Below are 21,756 nucleotides of genomic sequence, written 5' to 3'. Positions count from 1 at the left end.
TGCTCAAGAGAAACTCCAAAGAAAATACTCTGAGGCCTCCGGAACTGCCAAAACACAACACCTGAAGCCACAACTACACCCGCCACCTCCGAATCGATTTAGAGTGGGCCACGAGTGCCAACAAGGTTCCCCATCCCTCCACAGCTCAATAGTGGTTTAACCCCTCATGGACTCCCCAACATCGCCTGCAGGCTCTGCACACAGGCCCCCTCGACTGCTCCTGCTAAGAAAAAAAACAGACGCATAAAGACACCTCTGCATTTGTCGCCCCCCAGGTGTCCCTACATCATGGAGTATCGCAAGTCCTGAACAACAACCCCCCCCCATTGGTTCACCTTGACTGGTCTTCCAGACAGACTCTTTTCGCAGAGACCAATCTCCATAGAAACCTATTGGGGGGGTCCCGACACTGTTTGCAGCCTGCACCCTGCCACCCTCATGCCACTGCTGGTGTAGCCTTGGAGCTTGCCCACCCCCACCCAACTTAACTCCTGGAGATTGGTTCTGTAAGTCGATGTACTGTAACTGTTTGCAGAACTTGTTCTTCCTTCAGTAGGAGAACATTACAGACCTCAAAGATTGCACTGTCTACTTTTTTAATTGAAAATAATGTATCTTTAAAAAAAAGTACTCACCTGAATGATTTTTATCTGATGCCTAAACATATATAAAGATAATTGCCATTTTTATAAATTGGTGTGGCTCTCCTTCAGTCGTGTGTGTCATTTATTAATCATTGTGTATATTTGGAAATGTCTTGCACTCCTCTATGTGAAGCCTAGGACTGCTCGACCACACTACCCCCTAACAGAGGACTCTGGGATTGCATAGCAAGTCCTGTCCACCCATAAGAGGACCCCTGGACTCTTTACACAGTATATCAGAATTTTGATATATCACATAAAAAGACAGTTTTCTGCACCATTGGACTCCAGAAGTATTAAATTTACTATTCCAACTCCAGTCTGTGCAACAGTAGAAAGCGTTGGATACAGGATGGGTAAAATTTACTGTTCCCATTCCAATCTGTGCAACAGTAGGGAAAGCGTTGGATGCCGAAGGGGTAAAAATTACTATTTAGACTCCAGTCGGTGCAACAGTAAGGAAAGAGTTGGACTCCGGAGGGGTAAAATTCACTATTCCCACTCCAGTCTGTGCAACAGTAGGGAGAGAGTAGTTCACTTCAAACAAATAACATATTCTAACAACTCTATTAATTAATCAAAAAGTATATGTCTCAATTTAAAAGCAATTAAATAAATTACATAATTATTACAATTTTGAATAATTATTATCGATTAAAACAAATTAATTTAATTGAAATGCCACACTATATTACCACAAACATAACAGCCAACAATTAAAATGTATTTGAAATAAAAAAAAAGTATAACACAATTAACATATAAATAATAATTGAAACAATCATAAATTAAGAAATATTTTTTCTTTTATTATTATTTAAATAACTTCCCTCCCTTATCTCTTATAAACAGAACAAAGCACACTAAAATACAACACAAAAATGTAGTTCATTAAATAATTTATAAAATTATCAATATTTTAAATATTTCAATAAAAGTTTATAATTAATTAATGATTAACGTCCCACCCTATTTGACTACAAACTAAACAACTCATGCCTAAAATGTAACTTGAAAAATATGATAACTATGCAATTTACATAATTATCAATTAAATAATTAATAAATTAATAAGTAATTATCAACAAATTATTTCTTAACTTCCCACCATGTACCCCTACAAACAAAACACACACCTGAAACATTACTTGACAAATGTAATCATACAATTTACATAATTATCAATTAAACAATTAATAATAAACTAATTATATACTTAATTAATTTCCCACCCTTTAGCCCTACATACCCAACAACCCGCACCCACAATACATCATGAAAAATATAATAATTACACAATTTACATAATTGTCAATTAAACAATCAATAATAAATCAATAATTAATTCTTAACTAATTATACTTCATTAACTTCCCACCCTTAATCCATACAAACCAAACAACCCGCACCTAAAATATAACTTTTAAAATATATATATTACACAATTAACACAATTATCAATTACATAATTAATAAATAAATTATTAATTAGTTATAATTAACTTCCCATCCTGTACCTCTACAAACCTCACAACCTGCTACGACACTATACATTACAAATGTAAAAATAATTAAAAATTACAAACTATATTTAAAAATATTAACAACAATTATTCAATGTATAACATATACAGTTAAAATATAAACTAAAATACATACAAATAATCAAACGATATTTTCTACAACTATATTTTTGTAAATGATAACAGCAGATATTTTTGACAATATTACTTACCTTAAAAAAAATCTATATTTTTGTAAACGATATTACTGCATCACAAAATGTATGTATACGATATTAAAAACTCGATATTTGTGTGACCCGATACTTTTTACTCTATATTTTTAACTCAATATTTTACCCAAATACCAGTTCAATAAGTGTAAGCAGGAGACAAGTCGAGGGTATACGCAGACAGACGGTATCTACCTACTCTTTTCACAGGGTAGACGCCATCTCCCCTGCCAAGAAGTTGGGCCCAAAAGAAATATGCTGACCTCATTCGAATGACACCAGGATGCAGTCAGCAGTGCCTGCACGTTGCCTGCTTTCATTCTGAGCTGCAACGAGCAGGCTAGGGGGGCTTATCAGATTCCAGCTGGGCCCATAACGAAGGCCAAAGTTAAGGGGCCTCTTTTTGATTGAGCATCATGGCTGGGAGCTGTCTGGAGCCTCACACCTACCAATGGAGGGGAAACAAAGGCACACAGCTTGTTATCACTTCAAAGGTTCTAAAGAGAGACGTTCTTTTGACTTTATTTAGTCCCTGCATGAAAGACATATGCATGTACTGTACGAATGTCAGATGTATTGATCTGTCCCAGAATCTACTCAAATAATCAGCATAATGTGTTCAATATTGTAATACGGTCAAATGCACTCATAATAGACCTGCTAAACATATGTGTGAGGTCTCAAGATCTGATGTCACTTCTTGTGTTGTCACTAGCTGTGAGGTCATGATTGTGAAGTCACTTCCTGTTATGCCATGTGTGATGTCACATGCCGTGATGTCACTTGCAATCTGCCTAACTTGTTCAGTACCCCCACTTCTATTTTTAGGACTGGTACCCTGAGTGTAAGTGTATCAACGTCGTCCCTACAGTAGAGAATGGAAGATGGTTGTGTTTTTTTATGCAAAGGGAAAGGATAATCTCAAACTTAGCATCCTTACAGGTACTAAATCACAGTTTTCTCGCAGAGGAACAGTGGCAAGACCATAGACCTATCATTCTGTAATCTGGGGAAGGACATATTTGAACAGCTATTTCTGAACCAATACATAGCCCATAGCCAGATCAGGTTATCACTAGGGCTAAGCGCCTAGACGCCCTCGGGTAGTAGTGCGCTATATAAAACTTTAAATAAATAAATAGGCACGAGTGCAGGGAAGCAGTTCCGATCCCCATTGTAAGTGTGATATATTCTGTGACAACTCGCTATCTCAATGGCTGTCATCACTTCTGTTGTAAATATGTTAATGAATCCACAGAACCCCTGTAGCCGGCAAGAAAGTCAATCGTGGGCCTGTGCTTCGTCAGCGACCCTGCCAGGAATATTTGTTTTCAATACAAACCTAACTATAGCATCTTGCCTGCTTGGTAAGTCACCTGACTATTCAAATTCACACAGAACCAGGGAGACTATAGCGAAAGAGCTTCCTTTTGTTTGGCGTCACTCGATCAAAAGTCTAATATTTTTGTGTGTCAGTTTCAGGGTTTCGTGTCGATGGTTTAATTAGTGGAGGAAAATGTAGCGTTTGTAAACTTTCTGAGTGTTGGGTGTAACTGTATCAAATCTCCGAATGTTTGAGATCGAAATAAACAGCTTCTTCGACAGATGTCCTCCTATTCCAGACACTTGAACTTTCTTGGTGGAGAATTGTCTTCTGCACATCTACGATATTTTGATTTGTGCCGTGTGGTCAACACAAAACTCCTGTTTTTAAAAAGAGTTAAATACCACATGTCTACCGTTTGTGAGCTTAATCCCGCACGTCTACCGTTTGTAAGTGCTATATAAATACACATCCTGATGATTGACTCTCTCGGGGCAGGCTCTCTCGTCCGGACACTGCAAGCAGCAGTCCCAAGTCCCAGCAAGTACTATGGCCGCCATGTTTCGGAAGCTGCAAAATGCTGCGTTCGGGCTCGAAAAACACACTCACCCTACCAATGCGAATACCCCGGCTGCCACCACCAGGTAGTTGGTCTGGTAGTAAAGCAGGTTGCTGACCACCCGGTTGTTCCATTTCGAGACGTCCTTGAAATCTGGCCGGGCGAAGCGGTCGGATCCAGGGAAGAAGTCATCCCATGAGCGCAGCGGAGCCACCTGCACGTCCATGTTCCCCCCGTGGCAGTGCTGACAGACTGGAATGGACTCAGCTGGGGCAGCCCACTCAGATTACTTTTGCGTTTCGCGTCAGTGGTACAACTAAAAGCAAAGGCGGGAGGTCAACCTTAACGCACTGCACGCTCTTTCACATCTGGATGTTAGCACAATGGCTAACTATAGATTACACTATTGATTTATTCTTATCCAGGCTTCTGTCACAAAATCGAAAACGTAATTAAACGCTTCTTTAACAACTGGCTTCCTACGTGGAAGGGTCTAGGATGCCTACCACTGACTCATATGGAGAGAATGCGGCAGGAGCCTCCCTCTTGACTTTAGTGGGCATGGTGGAAAAAATGCACATTCCTCATAACTTAGCCACCACCTAAAGAATCACTGAGTGAAAGCAGCACATGGATACAATTCCATGTAAAAGAAAACGAGCACTCTGTGACATTCATTAAACAAGCATTGAAAATGCAATAGGTCTCGCCCTCGTTTAAGTTAAAGCAATTCGGTTTGTAATTAGGTGGCTTTTTAGCTTTGCTTTTATTATTGTCTTTCAAACTTTCATGTACATAACATGCATATGTATGCATATATGTATATGTATATGTATGCATGCATTTATTTTTGTATGTATATAGATATGCAGATGGGTATATATATGTATGTGTATATATATGTATGTGTATTATCTACTGGCGGTCGCCAGTAGATAGTTATAGTTAGGACCGTGTTTAATAGGAAATCTGAAAATTCTATTTTGAATAACTTTGGCGCCGGTTGGGGAATCCTCGCGAAATTTTCAAAACTAATGGGGCGCTCCGCTCAGCTCCTACCCTGAAAGTCTCGGGGTGATTCGTCAAGCGGGGGCCGAGAAAAAAGGGGGGTCCCAAAACGCGTTTTCCCCATGCATTTTCCCATAGGACCTTTAGTCGAAGGTACAGCCCGAACGGCTGAACAGAATTACTTGAAATTTGGCAAAGGGGTAGTCCTCAGGTCAGGGAAGTGCCTTTTGCATATCTGGAGTCAATCTGTGCAGTATGTCCTGAGAAAATTGCATTTAAAAGCATATACATATCTATATGCGCGCACCGTGCGCGCACCCTAACGTGCGCGAGCGTAATTCTGATTGGTTGTTTGATGTCAGTCAACATTCGAATCGGTCGAAAACAGGAAGTGTCGGCCGCCATTTTGTCTGTCGCAGTGATAAGGAAAGGTGGAAAAAAGGTGGAAAACGTGAAAAGGGGGCATGGAAGAGAGTTTCTGACCCCCTAGCCTTAGTCAGGGTGTCACAGAAGGACCCCCAAAGGTGAAAAAAACATTTTAAGTTTTATTTAAAAAATCGCGAGGTGCGTGCACGGTGCGGGCACGGGGCACGGAGCGCGCAGCGCACGGTGCGCCCAACGTTGCGCACGGTGAAAAACCTAAAAAACGAAATATATTAATAAATACATAACTTAGCATTTAAAAACCCGTACAAATTAAACTTACAAAACCATAGGTTTCACACACGTTATAGTTAGGAATTAGCATTTAAAAAACCTTGCAAATTCACTTAAAAAACCATAGGTTTCACACAGGTTATAGTTAGGTGGACATTTCACTCGTAAAAAACCAATGAAATTCCCCCGTTATAGTTAGTTCAGATAACTATAACTCGCGCGACCGCCACTCTATCACAAGGATGATGTCATCAGTGATGTCATGAGTGATGCCACTGACCATGTCATGAGTGATGTAATATGTGACGCATGAGCAGTGTATTGCGGGCGCGCGAGTTATAGTTATCTGAACTAACTATAACGGGGGAATTTCATTGGTTTTTTACGAGTAAAATGTCCACCTAACTATAACCTGTGTGAAACCTATGGTTTTTTAAGTGAATATATATATATATATATATACACATACATATATATAAATGCATATGCATATATATACATATATATAATACGTCCTGAACTCAGCGTGGTCAATACATGGCTTAAACCCAAAGCAGGTTTCCATAAATGCTCATCATACCGAGCTTGTAAATTTGGCATCAACACAACCCATTATAAAACTCCTTTTTCTGATACCTATGTCGCGTATGCTGTATATGTTATGACGTGCACCTGTGGCTTGCGTTATGTGGGTAGCACTAAGCTGCAGGTGCACGTCAGAATTTTGCAGCATCTCAGAGCGATCATGAACAATGACAATGCGTATCCGGTCGCTAGACATTTCAGATCTGTACATGATAATGAATTGAGTTGCCTTTCATACTATGTCATCAATGCAGTGGGCCCCCTGAGAAGGGGAGGCAATAGAGAAAAGCTCTTGAGAAAATTAGAGACACGCATGATTTTAGAACTGGATAGTAGAAGTCCTAATGGGTTGAACACTACTGAAGACATATATAATAAGAAAACTATTAATAATAATCCCATTTCATAGCCATACGTACACTATTGTACTTGATATCGTGCTGTGTCAATCATGACCCTAGGACTGTTTCAATACAACCTAGTAGTCACTTTTTAAAAAATGGATGGCACCAACAAGCACACAGTCGAAATTATTTCCCGCCAGTAACGTCAAGTTAATACTTAATGCGGTATTACAACAGGACAATATTACAGAACCTCTGCTTTGAGGACTTATCTTGCCCAAAAATACGTACACACATACTTGGTAAGGGAATAATAACTCGCCATCACTGTAACAATTGAATAATTGAAATACCATCAATGCACATGGGAGGACATTGTTTAAAAGAGCGAAGGGTCTTTACACACACCCCCCTCGCATTTCTTACCATTGTGACTGTAATTGCGCAAAAGTTTTTTGCCATCGATTTGTTTTTGAATGGTTGTACTAATAATGCTAACTACAATAACCAGAAGCCCCATGGGCGAAACCTAGTGACATCAGTAGTCACATGTTTTGGCATCATTATGTTTTTATTGGTTGTTTTTTGAAAGAGAAAACTGACCGTGAACAAGCTATCGGTTGATAGCGAAACGCGTTGGTTTCTTTCCGATCTATTTTGGGATTTGATGGCTTAAATAAAAGAAACTTTGGAACATCAATACAGGATCTGTGAGTGCGTTCCGACTTTCCTGAAAGGGATTTTGGTTGGTAACTACTGAAGACATGTATAACTATTTAGAAGTATGCCATGAGAAAGTCAATGACAGTATAGCAAATCAATGGTAACCATGCTGAGTGTATAACTGAGTTTTTATCATCACATTTTTTCAGGACCATTAGAGAACGGATGAGTGCATAAATCAATCAAAATTACTATAACTGTATCTTTGAATTTTAGTCAGCATCAAGTAAGCTGAGTATTAGAATAATCTTTCCCGTATCTTTTTTTAATATGATTTTTTAATATGATTGTTTTGCACATTAGGGTATTTTTATAGCAATGGTAGTGAGGGTTTTTGTATATAAATGTTTAAATTGAGTACACATATAAAAAGAAAAAATCAAAAAGATTTATAATTATATATCTTCATTTGGTTATGTAGGAGCACTTTTAGCATTTGATTTAAAACTCACTTGTTAGATATCACCTAGAAAAATGAATTCAGACATTTTGTAGAAACTTGAGCCCGCTGAATTAAGTTGGACAATGATGTCTAAGTGGTTATATTCATTATGCATTTATGCAGATAGGAATTGTTTGGTTGTTGAAAGGAGGAAGTTTATCGCTACATAATAGTAGAGATATTTGTGACCCAGTTTTGCGGAATTTGCACATATTGCCATATTTTGCACCATCTCTTGTTTACATATTTATTGGTATTTTAATTATGTATACACTTTGGGTCCCATGATGCAGATGAAATTGATTTTTAAATACTTAGATATTTTTAAATATATTTATATATCTATTTAATCTGCCATGATGCACTTTTAAGCATTTATGCGGTTTATAAATTATAACAAACAAACAACCAAAGTGACAAAATGAATTTGCCAAATGCAATGTGACATCTCTCCCAAAAAAACGAATGTTCAATCAGCGGAGTATCTCTTCTATGTCTGGTGGTGAAGGTCATGTGATTTACTATGTTATGTTCAAAACAATGGCGGGCGCTACGTTTCCAGTGTGATCAAGGGCACTTCGTGCTCGAAACGCGTCGCAGAGGGGAGTGTGTTGAATAAACATCTACCTGCCTGAGCCGTGGGGGTCCGTCTCTCTCTTTTCCGCCTGGAGTGAAGTGAAGTGGAATTTGGAGAGTATACTCTTTTGATATATATATATATATATATATATATATATATATATATATATATATATATATATATATATATATATATATATATATGCATATGTGTGCGGGTAGAGGGGTAGAGGTAGAGAGTGGAGAGTAGTAGACAGAGAGGCAGAGAGAGAGGTAGAGCAAGAGGTAGTGCGAGAGGTAGAGAGAGGTACAAGGCAGAGAGGTAGAGAGTGAGTAGTAGAGAGTGAGTAGTAGAGAGTGAGTAGTATAGAGTAGACTGAGTAGTAGAGAGTGAGTATTAGAGAGTGAGTAGTAGAGAGTGAGTAGTAGAGAGTGAGTAGTAGAGAGTGAGTAGTAGAGAGTGAGTAGTAGAGAGGAGAGTAGTAGAGAGTAGTAGAGAGAGAGTAGTAGAGAGTGAGTAGTAGAGAGGAGAGTAGTAGAGAGTAGTAGAGAGTGAGTAGTGGAGAGAGAGAGTAGAGTGAGTAGTAGAGTGTGAGTAGAGAGTAGTAGAGTGAGTGAGTAGTAGACAGTGAGTAGTAGAGAGTAGTAGAGAGTGATTAGTAGAGAGTAGTAGAGAGTAGAGTAGTAGAGAATGAGTAGTATAGAGTAGTAGAGAGTGAGTAGAGTAGTAGAGAGTGAGTAGTAGAGAGTAGTAGAGAGTGATTAGAGAGTAGTAGAGTAATTAGTAGAGAGTAGACTAGTAGAGAGTGAGTAGTAGAGAGTGAGTAGTAGAGAGTAGTAGAGAGTGAGTAGTAGAGAGTGACAGTGTCTCACACACACAGTCTCTCTCACACACAGTCAGTCACACACACAGTCAGTCACACACACAGTCTCACACACACACAGTGTCACATACAGTCTCACACACGAAACAGGGAAGAGCAGACTCAAAACCAAAGGTGGAGACTATCAATATCCAAGGACGGTCGTGAACACTATGAACATCCAAGGACGGTCGTGCAGCCAGAGGCAACACCTCTGGAGGTCCATCAACAGCCAATGACAGCCAGCAACAGGTAATATATGTGGGGCCAAAAGTAGGCACCTTCTGTGAACAGAGAATTTAAGTTATGGGAGAGTCAGCCAGACATAACAATGACAAACTTTTACACCTCACTAATATGCGGATGACATTTAAATTAACAGTCTCTGCACAAAGTAAATTAAAAAAAAACACCAAAACTGGCTAAAATCTGCAACAATGGCCAGCTTCTTTCTGTGTGCCCATTTCCCCCCACCCGGTTCCGATTTGCACCAAACAGTGCTGGTACAGAGAATGTACAACCCTCAGCAAAGATGGCTGATCCGACCAGTTCACTACATGAAAGCACACAGGCAGTCAGGGTATCCACTGTAAAACATACGGGTGAAAAGCGACAACCTCACAAGGGAAAGGAGCCTCATTGAGGCCTTTGGTACCAGGTCCCACGCTTGGCATCGTCCTTAGGAAATGAGGAACTTGCTCGGTTACAAACCAGGCCTGTGTAAGCCTCGTGCTACCCAGACTTCCCCCTAACAGCTGCAGCAACCAAGCATCTTTGCACACACTTAATGATCACTAGTATCACTGACTGCAAGTGGAGGGGAAATATACTATTACTGCCAAGCAGAGACTTGGGGAATGTGAAATCCTAAAATAAAGCCAGGTTAACCTTGGGGAAACAGGTGACCCTAGTAACACAGCCAGGCATATGTTGGGGAAAGTGAAGGGAACAACTGACTACATCATCATGACTACAAAAGAAATCACAACTGATAAAACAATTTCTCTACCCACAACAGTTCGCATAATCCAGATTGAAGGTAAAACACATTCTAGCCACACAACACTGTTAAGCCTAACTTAATTAACACAACCTTGTTAGAGACCTGGGAGGAACACAAATGTACTTAAAAAAAATATCCTTAAGATTGGTTTGCAACACAGTTCTATACACATAAGTACCAACCACCATTTTTGGACTTTATCATATTTATAACATGTTTTTGCTTTGACTACGGTGCAATGAGGCACATACAAAACTCAAATAAATAATACATTTGCCCTAACCGTATATCTGTCTCTTCGTATATTTGGGCACACTGCCCTGAATCAGCTTCATTGTGACTTAGGATGACAATTTATTGCTAAACACAAGTTAAAAATCACACACTCATATGAAACAACAGTACAGTATTGGACCACATGAGGGTACACACAAGTCGGTATTGTTCTGACTCCATCCTGTGCAATGTTTGAGGTCTACTTTGGCCTGCCCTCTGTGCCTATAAGTAGATGATGGTTATGAGCTGTGTTTCCAGTGCTATGTTTTGCTGGTGTTGGCCTTCAGAGGCCGTGTATGGTTTCGCAGTGGAATGTGAACTGCTCATCAGTATCTGTGCTCGCCTATCTCTATCGTCCACAGTGAGGAAGGAGCTGCCAGGAGGTGGAGGAGGAGGAGGAGGGAGGCCTGGTCTGCTGAGCAAGGAGGAGAAAAAAACCTTATCTCCTCCTCTTTTGCAGCCAATCAAGGATAATGAGATACGGGGAGGTAAAAGATGGCAATTGTATGAGATGAAGAGTATAAAGCCTCGTCAGGGGCAAGCACCTGTATCCTTCCTGCCCACCGCGTGTGGTGAAAAAACGGGACTGGAAGCTGATGCACAATGGTTTTAAAATTATTGTTTTTTTTTTAGAGTCAAAATGTGGAGGTTTGCGGATAGGGAAACAACCTTCACCTCACCAGGGTCCTACACCCCCCAACCCGCTCCCCAAAGCGCCTCTTCCCCTCGAAACTTCATCCATTACAGGGAAGTACGCACAGGCCTGGCGGCTACCCATCACACTGCCCTCGCCCCCCCCCCCTGCACAAGCACTTCTCTGCCCGTGGCCGCCTCCTCCCCCTCCTCACCCGTTGCTTCTCGTTATCTACTGGATGCCACCGGAAACGCCGCAAAAACCGGGCCCTGTGCGGCAGCGACACCACCGCTGAGAGCAAACTCCACGAGCGAGAAAAGTTGCAGCAACCGTGCCCTCCCCTCCCCGGAGCACCGCGCAGAGGAAAGAGAAAACTGCTGCTGGGCTGAGGGAGAAGCAAACTCTTCCCGGGCCACCTCTTAGCAACCATGAAGGTCGCAGTTTCCTAAGGGACGAGTCCAGGCTGGCCCTGCCGCATCCACCACCAAGGTGCACAGGAGGGGCGGGGGCCAGAGACTTCGGCACAGCCCTCACCCCCAAAAGCAACCACACCCCGTGCAAAGAGGAGCTGCCCGCTGCTGAATTAAAGGGGGGGTGGGGCGGAAGTTAATGAAACAGCCCCCTCCTGGACACCAAAACGCACGATGCAGAAACTGATGAAAAGTGGACCGGAGAAGGGAGCTCAGCTTGACGCAGGTGGCTTAGGCAGAGCAAAAGGCATTCGCGGTCCCGAAAATGAAAGATGACCACGCTTTCCGTTAGTCGCAAACGATCTCTTGTCTTTATGGGGCCATATGTTTGAAACACATGGCTCCATAAAGATAAGAAACCTTTCACGACGCACGGAAGGCAGACATGCCCGTCCAAATGGGACGGCTCAAAGCCAAAAGTAAACGTCACGAACAGCTCTTTTCCAATGGCTGGCCACCGTTTAGCAAAAACGGTGACGCCAGCCAATGGAAAAGAGGGGCGGGGCTTAAAGCCCTTTACAGAAAATACCCCAAAACGTTAAATCTCGCCAGCGAGACTGCGCATGTACGCAGCCCACGCCAGCCGAGACCTAAAAACGTACATGCTCCGTACACACACCAATGATACTGTTTAATAATATATACACATATATACTGCACTGCCCCTTTAGAAGTTGTATTACATGTGCGAATGCGTCTGGTAAAACGTCAGGAGTTTCAGCAGGAGGAAATATATGCTGAAACGGGCCTGGGTTCATGGGTTCATGGAAAATATATGCAAATCCAGTAAATACACTTACTGCATGTTTTTCCAAACTGTGGGCCAGGATATGAAGATTACTTGTAAGTAATTGTTGCAATGCTCAGTAACTGGGCTGCAAATACCAGCTGGAATCCATACCTCCACCTTCAATTATTGGCTGACTTGTAATCGGTCCCTAATTGGTAAAATAAGTCGCTCCACAGGCACCCAGAAAAGATACTTTGACATCTTGCTTCAATGCTATTCCCAGCTTTTCCAATGGAAGCCTATCTCTTTGAAAAAAACAATCTTAATGTCCTTGTCACCTCCAAAACATGTTTCCAAGTATCTAGAATTTGTTTAAAGAATTTACAATTACCACCGAGGTGGGAGACGGTTTAACTAAGCCTAGATTGCCTGAAAATAAAGGATACGTTTTGAAAATACTGCACCTTAGCTTAAAAGCAAGCAGAATTGAATCACCCAGGAAACAAATTCTACCCCATTTATTTTTCTCCAGCCAATATCGACTTTCTCCTTCCATTTCCAACAGGGTTTAGCCTAGTTTGAATAAACCAGTCTAACTAGTTTGAAGGTTAATGCTTATTAGTAGCCCTTATACGTCCTCATGCCTAAACAATTTCTGGTAGGAGTTTTTCCTCTTCAGGAGATACAGGAATAATGTCTACAATCTTCTAATTCAAGAAGCAAGCAGCCACCCTTGTAACCTGGAGGAAGTATAGTCAATGACAAAAAGAATTGTCTTAATGATCAAGGTTGTAAATCTTCTTGATATAATGTCATACATATAAAGAAAGCAAACACAAAGAGATGATGGACGGAGCACTGAAACTTTTCAGACGCTCACCCCCAGTCACAGATCTGGGTTGAATCCATCATCATTCTTTAGCTCACTTCGCCACCTCAGTTCAGACCCAGCTATATGCAAATCAGTCCTGATTCTGTGTCTCATGGGAACAGTCCAGCCTGAACTGCCAAGCCAGGTCTTCCCTGAACTGGAAACAAGTATCCTGGGTTTGGTTTCTGGGTAACACCCTTCATCAGCCAGGCTAGCTTGAATCCAGTGGCAAAGTGAGCAAGGGACCCACGTCGGGGCATACCCTGCCAACTTAGAGCAAACAAAGCAAACGCAAAGAGATGATGGACCAAGCGCTCAAACTTTTCAGACACTCACCCCCAGTCACAGATCTGGGTTGAATCCATCATTATTCTTTAGCTCACTTAGCCACCTCAGTACAGACCCAGCTATATGCAAATCAGTCTTGACCCTGTGCCTCATGGTGAGCAAAAAAACAATGGGTTTAAGCCCAGATCTCTGTACTGGGGTGAATGTATGACATTGTTCTGCATTTTGTCCATCAATTGTTCTTTTTGCATTTGTCACCCCGAGTGGGACAGGTATGCCCAGACGTGGGTCCTGTGCTCTCCATGCCACTGGAATCAAGCTATCCTGGCTGATGAGGGGTGAAACCCCGAAACTGGTCCCAGGATGCTTGTTTCCAGTCCAGGGAGGACCTGTCCTGGGTGTTTGGGCTGGACTGTTCCCATTGGTTGCAGGGTCAAGACTGATTTGCATATGGCTGGGTCCAAACTGGTATGGCATGGTGAGCAATAAAACAATGGAATTGGGCCCAGATCTCTGTACTGGGGTGAATGTATGACATTGTTCTGCATTCTGTCCATCAATTGTTCTTTTTTCATACATATAAAGAAGATATGATAAATTTCTAGTGAATCTACATAAAAGGAACCGGTGTAAGCAGTTTCAATAATATAAATTTTTTTGATTGCTCTATTTTGCATCCCCAGCCAAGGAATTTGAATTTGCATTTGCCAATCTTACACGTCCTCTTCAAGAACCTCCTGCCTCTAGGTCCTGCAACTCAACATTCCAATTCTACTTTTCCTGAGTCCAGTGGCGGGCGCTACTTAACGGAAGTGGTGAGGACGGGCGGGGTGGGAAGCTGGGGGGCTAAATGAAACAAAAATTTCAGTGACCTGCATGCCGGCCGGCCTCTTTTTCTCCGTCCTCTTCGGTGGAGTCCAGGAGCAGGAAGGGAGCATCCAGGCTTTCAGTCTCTCACAGCCAATCACAACGCTGCCTTACAGCAGCATTGTGATTGGTCTGAGCACCGTGGTTCGGCACTCACAGCGGGACTGGGGACTGGGTACCTGGGTATGTTTAAACACAACAGAGCTGCTCCCAGTGGGGTGATCTAAGTGCAAATGTTTCTTAGTTCGTGAGTGCAGGCATCTCACAAAAAGTGAAGGACTGGTCTCACACACCACCTGGTGTCATGCTTCATCATAGATCAGTCCTCGCCCTCTACAAACTTGGTTTGATAGAGGGCGGGCATACACCTGATGACAGGGATGCACTTCTAAACTAAGTGGGGGCCCTTACAGAAAAAAGTGAGTTAAAAATCCATTATAGAGGTCAAATTAAATTTAATATTGCTGGGATCTATATGGTATTTAAAAATAGGGTTATCGGTGACTAGGGGATGTTATTGTCTCCCCACCGATGTCAGTAGTGTCAACATGTTTCTGCCAGATGGCCCAGTAGGGTCCACTGCGTTCATCAGGACCTAAGGGAAAGAAATGCAGGCTCCACTCTTACCAAACTGTGGTGAGAGGGTATCCACTGTGTGGGGTGACAAGATCTCAATCCACTACAACATGGCCTCAGTATCTAAAGCCCTAAAAGATGGGACAGAGAGGAGGAGGAGCAGACACTTAGGCGCAGCAGCGGAGATCACATCACATATCACGCTGGACCAAAGGTGTCTCCTGCTCTCACCCTCCTATGGGGCACTCTGTCCCATCTTTTAGGGCTTTAGATACCGAGGCCATGTCGTAGTAGAGTGAGATCTTGTCACCCCACACAGTGGATACCCTCTCACCACAGTTTGGTAAGAGTGGAGCCCGCATTTCTTTCACTTAGGTCATGATGAATGCCGCAGACCCTACTGGGCCATCTGGCAGAAACATGTCGACCCTACTGACATCGGTGGGGGGACAATAACATCCCCTAGTCACCGATAACCCTATTTTTAAATACCATATAGATGCCAGCAATATTAAATTTAATTTGACATCTATAATGGCTTTTTAACTCAATTTTCTGAAAGGGCCCACACTTAGTTTAGAAGTGCATTCCTGTCGTCAGGTGTATGCCCTCCCTCTATCAAACCACGTTTCTAGAGGGCAAGGACTGGTCTATGATGAAGCATGACACCAGGTAGTGTGAGACCAGTCCTTCACTTTTTGTGAGATGCCTGCACTCACGAACTAAGAAACATTTGCACTTAGATCACCCCACTGGGAGCAGCTCTGTTGTGTTTAAACATTTATGTTGGAGGCTGCTGACTCCTAGTACCCCATGCCTCTGGTTTCCTCACCCCAGATACACTCTGGGTTTTGTGGTTACACATGCCTAGGTATGTTCCTTACCCAGGCTGTAATGCAGCCTGAATGGGAAACATGCAAAGTGTGCATGAATGTTTGGCTGGCCCGAGAAGGCCGGCCAAACATTAATGCACACTTAAGAGAGCGCCACCACTGTTCCGGTGACGTGCAGCCCCACCCCTGTCCAGGGGAGACAGAGATGGAAAAATAAAATGATAATAACGTTCATTATTATCATTTTATATTTCCTTTTATCAACTGCTCACAGAGCAGTGGGGCGACGCGCCTGCGCCTTAGCGGAGGAGCTGCCCCTGCCTGAGACTTGAGCTGAACAACTAGCCCTTCAGCTGCTTGCAAGTCCCGCAGAATTAAGACATGATTATTTATATCTCAATGCCTGCAATATAAACATTTGTAAAAAAGATGATGGACGGAATGCTGAACATATCAAACATTCACTCCCAGTCACATATCTGGGTTAAATTCATCGCTTTTTTGCTCGCCATGCCATTCCAGTTTGGACCCACCCATATGCAACTCAGTCATGCCCCTGCTCCCAATGGGAACAGTCCAGCCCAAACTGCCAGACCAGGTCCTCACTGGACCAGAAATAAGCGTCCTAGGACCAGTTTCGGGGTATTACTCCTCATCAGCCAGGCTAGCTCGAATCCAGTGGCATAGCGAACACGGGACCCACATCTGGGCATACCCTTCCCACTTAGGGTGACAAATGCAAAAAGAACAGATGATGGACATAATCCTGAACAAATCGACCATTCACCTCCAGTTACGGATCTGGGTTAAATCCATTGCTTTATTGTTTGCCATTCCATTACAGTTTGGACCCAGCCATATGCATATCAGTCTTAACCCTGTTCCCCATAGTAACAGTCCAGCTTGAACTGCCAGGTCCTCCTTGGACCAAAAACCAGCATCCTGGGACCGGTTTCGGGGTTTCAGCCCTCATCAGCTAGGCTAGCTTGAATCCAGTGGCATAGCGAGCACGTGCTCACCATGCCACTGGAGACAAGAATAAGAACCCTATTACAAGCACGGCAATGTTTACTAGGGGATGGTGCTTTGTGTTGTTGCTGAAGAAATAGAAACAAGTACAGGCAAAGCATAAAGATCTGTTTTTTTCTGATACTTTTTTTTGAAGAATTGATGACATGAGGATTACGTAAAAGATGTCTGTAGCCAGATCTAAAAAAAATATAAACTAAAACTGACATGTTAAAAAAAAGTATTTGTAGTGCTTGTGGGCAAGCACAGTCAATTAACCAAGTGGCTATCTCCTTTACACATTTCAGAATATACCATATATAATCACATACGATGTCTACTTTATATTTATTGAATTGAAGTGAGCATCTACAAGAAATGGTGTAGATACGTCAAACCAGAGGGGTGCACAAATGGATAAGATACACAGTTCAGATAAAGATCATAGGGCGGTTGCCGTTGATGACGAGTGAGGCAGATAAGTCTTTGCAGAAGATCTTCTGTTTAAACAGATAACAGTTATGCAATTACCACTGGTACTACATTTTTATAAGGCACGATACACAACAAGACTTCTAGGTGCCGATATTTTGCGTTACTACATGGTGTTTAAGAAACAACCGGAAGGGAAGTTACTGTAAAAGATGAGGTTTTACTAATGTTTCATTTTCAAAGAAATTAAGAGACTCCACTTCTAGCTTGTTAGGGGGGATTACTCCACACTGTATTGGCCTGCGTGGCACATGTATGGCCTCCTTTAGAGGTTAGTTTCAAGGATGGAGGTTTACCTAGGTTTCCAAGCGCCTTAAATGGGTAAAAGGTGTCAAAAAAGAAAGTGCTAGACTGTGAAAAAACTTAAATGCCAACAGAGCAAGTCTACTAAAAGATATCTGGAGTATAATTTAAACCAAATAAGATTCCTTCAAGCTTTGAGACATGGTCTCTTATTTTTAAGCCAGCAACAAGGACTATAGTGTTTTAGGCCTGCTACGGTGATTGGATGGGAAACTCTTGAATGGCCAAATCAAAGGTGTTACACTAATCATTCATTCACATTACGTTACTTCGTTCAATTGACCATAAAAGTTCAAAGGAACATTTCACAATCATAAAACATACTATTATAAAATGTAGAATGCTGTACAAGAGTAAATATAATACAAGCAATAGTAAAGTGCAAAAGATGATGAATCATCAGTTCATTCATATACAGAAGAGGGAACTGTGCATCTATTGCATATAAAAATTACAAAGATATCATACTTATCAAAATGAAACAACAATACAAATTTAGTAATACAGCATAATTGCAACAACAATAAACGTTAGAGCAAGGTCCGTAGTGAAAGATTTAAAATATTTGATGTTGAAGTGCTTGGGAACGGGTCTACAAAAGTCAAGAGTTATGACAGTCTGTTTCTGATAATCCAAGCCAAAAGCAAACACGACGCTCCTGGTAGTATCGGAGTTGAGGACTCTAAGAGCTGTTGGATGATTTGTTTAGCCTAGATTGAGGCTTAGAGGACGAATCCACTTACATCTAGTTTTAGTATATCACGGGGAAAATGTAAAGAGTGCCCAGTGTTTTCAGTTTTGTTCAAGCAATGTTTAGCAATGTTTACAGAACAGGGAAGCTCAAGTTGCAGCTGTCCTTTCAACAGTAAAGGCATTAAAAGGTAGTAATCCTAATCTAAATTTGATTTTGCCAAGGGTGGAAAAATATCCTTCAAAAACACCTAAAATTCAGGTGAGGGTTTATGGGATAAAAATAGATCAGAGAGTGACCAAAAGGTAATAGAATGATGCAATTGGGTCGCATCATAGTCCCAGTATGTGTTAATTAAAGGGCCCTTAGTATGTTATGTGATAGAGGACAGGTTAGTGTAGAAAGACTGTAGTCTAAGTATAGTGAACAATACTTTTACATGAGAGAACCACTTGATTTTAGTGTTAATGTCCAAGCTTCTAAATTTAAGTAATTCGGACCTATAAGAGTCTAATTTGTGGTAAAACCAGAATCTCTCTCAATACAAGAGGGACTTAAGGGCGGCTAGATGAATAATGCCTGTGAGACCAGTATCAAAAATTATGGGGAGATCAGGCAAACTGGAAGGGAGATTAAGTAGTAATTTAAGGAAGCTAATCTCTTTTCCCACCAGAGTGCTTCTGTGATGTCTTGTGAGAATAATCAGACAAGCATCCCAACTTCTCCTCAAAGACTTCTTCGAATTCTTGACGCAAGTCAAGGTGAATACCATTCTCAGACGTTTTGACTTCAGCGATGGAGGTGCCAGACATATCAGAAATATTGTCATGAATCAGCTCTACAACAGCAGCAGAGTGTTTCAAAATGATGCACGGATTGCCGTTAGGATCTAGCATAACATTTAAGTCCCTTGGGTGGAACCAACTGATGATGCTGTCTTTTCTACAAGTGGCACAGATTTTCCTAGCTGTTAGGCGTTCCATGTATTCTAAATCTCCCACAAAATAAGCAAGCAACCTTATGGGTTGACAGCCATAGACTTGGGTCCTGATCTCAGGTTTAAAAAGTTTAACTTTGCCTAAAAGTTTATGTGTATAAAAATTTCTGGGAATCAACGAGATCTTTGCACCAAAGTCGATGAGCATGTCTACAAATTGTACATTCACTTTGACTTTATCTGTAGAATACTTTGATATCCAATTTTGAGTACCACCTCCCCACATTGTAATTCATCGTAATCACAATCATCATCATCATAATCGTACGCCAACACTTCCTTCACCTCTTTGACTTCATTTTTGTTTCGAGACCTGCAGTTCTTGGCAAAGTGCCCCACTTTGTTGCAGAGGCGGCAATTGACCAATATGGCAGGACAGGCTTTGTCACTGGCCAGATGAACAGAAGCACCACATCTAAAACATTACCCATTGGAGGGTTTCTTTTGCAAAAAAGGGTTACTATGTTTCATTTGCACTTCACTCACTACACGTACCTTTTCTAGAGGTTTAGAATTATGCTCTTTCTTTATAATATCAACACATGCTAGGGAATGTTTGTTTCTTTTTAGCAATTAATAATACTTCGTTAAGTTTCGGGTCTTCCTTTTGCCACAACTCATCTTTGACCTTTTCAATGTTACAGCCTAGCATAAATTGGTCATGGATGCGTCCTTCTAGGTTACTTTTAAATTTACAGGTGGCTGCTAGCTTGCATAAACTTGTGGCCATATATGGTAAAGATGACCGCATACGATGAGATATCTCCAAATGCATGGTTTATTAAGAAATGGCTATACACAGAAACCCCTCAGCCAGGGACCAACTGACCGGAGTCGCATACTAACATAAGAACCACATTCTACATTCTAAGTTGTCAAGGAAGATTCTAAACACTAGGCATTGGCTTAATCGGTTATAACAAGATACTGCAACTTACATAGGCAATACCCAATACTTCAGCCCCATAGAGAGCAAGTGATAGCGCTTTAGCCCTATACACCTGTAAATCAGGAGAGACAGCTTTAGACTGTGAAGATCTATGCATTTTTGGGATGGCAGCAGTTCTATTTTTAATTGTAAAGGAGCTTTTTAATATCTGTTGGGACCAAGTAAGAGACGTGGGAACCCTTAAACCTAGATAATATAATATTTTAACTGCTTCAAGGTAGTCATCTCCTAGGCAGGGATTACTCCATCTATTTTTATGTGGTCTGTAAACCATGTACCTAGTCTTTTGTATATTGATTTACAGCCCTCTGTCATTGCAAATTTCTTCAAACTGGTTCAAAAGGAATTGTAGGCCAGAAGAAGTCCTTGACATAAGTAAAAGGTCACCCGCAATGAGGAGTGCCGGTATCTTTTGACCACTCAATTTCAGGACATCAGTATAACCTCTATTGAGGTATTGAATTACCCCGTTAATATATAAGAAGAACAGAATAGGGGCCAGGACACACCTTTGTTGAACTCCCCTGTAGAATGTGATTGGGTCAGTTGTTTCCCTTGATCAGCCCCCTCTAACTTGGGCATAGGTGGATTAACAATAATATTTAAACTGTGAGAAGGGACTCCGATTGATCAAAGAACTTCTCATAAGGTGTTTCGGCAGACCATGTCGAAAGCTGCTCTCAAGTTTACGAAAGCCACATACAGATGATCATTTTGTAAAGTGATGTATTTCCAAGTGATGAAAGAGAATCTAAAAATGTTATCAGTGGTACTGGCCTTCCGTCGAAAGTGGGCTTGGAATGGTGAAAGCATGTTAAAGTCATCCATCCAGTCCTGCAATTTGTCAAGCAACTGAGAGCAAAACAACTACACTAATCAATCATCAAATTAATAGTCAGACCCATATCCAGAGATATGGTCAGGCCCTTCTGAATGCAATCAGGGAGTCAATCGATCTTGCATCAAGCAAAAGGAATATTCAGCAAAAGGTAGTTAGCAATGGAAGAGATTGTAAATTTGAGCATTCGTGGCTGGCATGACTCGCGGGTGGGCGATCGGGGGAGTTGTGTGGGGGTGGGGGGTTTAATAAAAAAGAAATTAAAAACGTAACTTCGCCTCCTGTCTGTGTCGTATTGTCCCAGGAAGCAGGCAGCCTCTCTCCCCTCCCCTAAGCCAATCACAACGGTGCAATGGCAACATTATGATTGGCTGGGACGCCGACTACACAGTCGTCTATGGGGAGGCCATTTTTCTCCATGTAGGCTGCATGTAGTCTACATGAAGAAAACAGAATGCGTATGGCTG

At 41.6% G+C, this 21,756-nt stretch overlaps 1 protein-coding gene across 2 annotated transcripts in view; it reads right to left on the bottom strand.

Annotated features, from left to right (window-relative positions):
• Nucleotides 1–21,756, bottom strand: part of ARL6IP5 (ARF like GTPase 6 interacting protein 5) — a 154,568-nt gene that overhangs the window by 88,492 nt on the left and 44,320 nt on the right. Inside the window, exon 1 of one of the 2 annotated variants that reach the window (XM_085624787.1) lies at nucleotides 4,313–4,540. The exons of the other annotated variant lie outside the window; for it this stretch is intronic. Coding sequence (XP_085480913.1) covers nucleotides 4,313–4,488 — 176 coding nt within the window. The 5' untranslated portion in view covers nucleotides 4,489–4,540. Of the gene's footprint in view, nucleotides 1–4,312; nucleotides 4,541–21,756 lie in introns of those variants that run through there. 2 annotated transcript variants of the gene reach the window in all.

This window comes from Triturus cristatus, chromosome 9 (genome assembly GCF_964204655.1).
Source record: "Triturus cristatus chromosome 9, aTriCri1.1, whole genome shotgun sequence".
Classification (NCBI taxonomy): Eukaryota; Metazoa; Chordata; class Amphibia; order Caudata; family Salamandridae; genus Triturus; species Triturus cristatus.
Note: the sequence above shows the minus strand (reverse complement) of the source record. Positions and strands in the feature narration are given on the sequence as shown.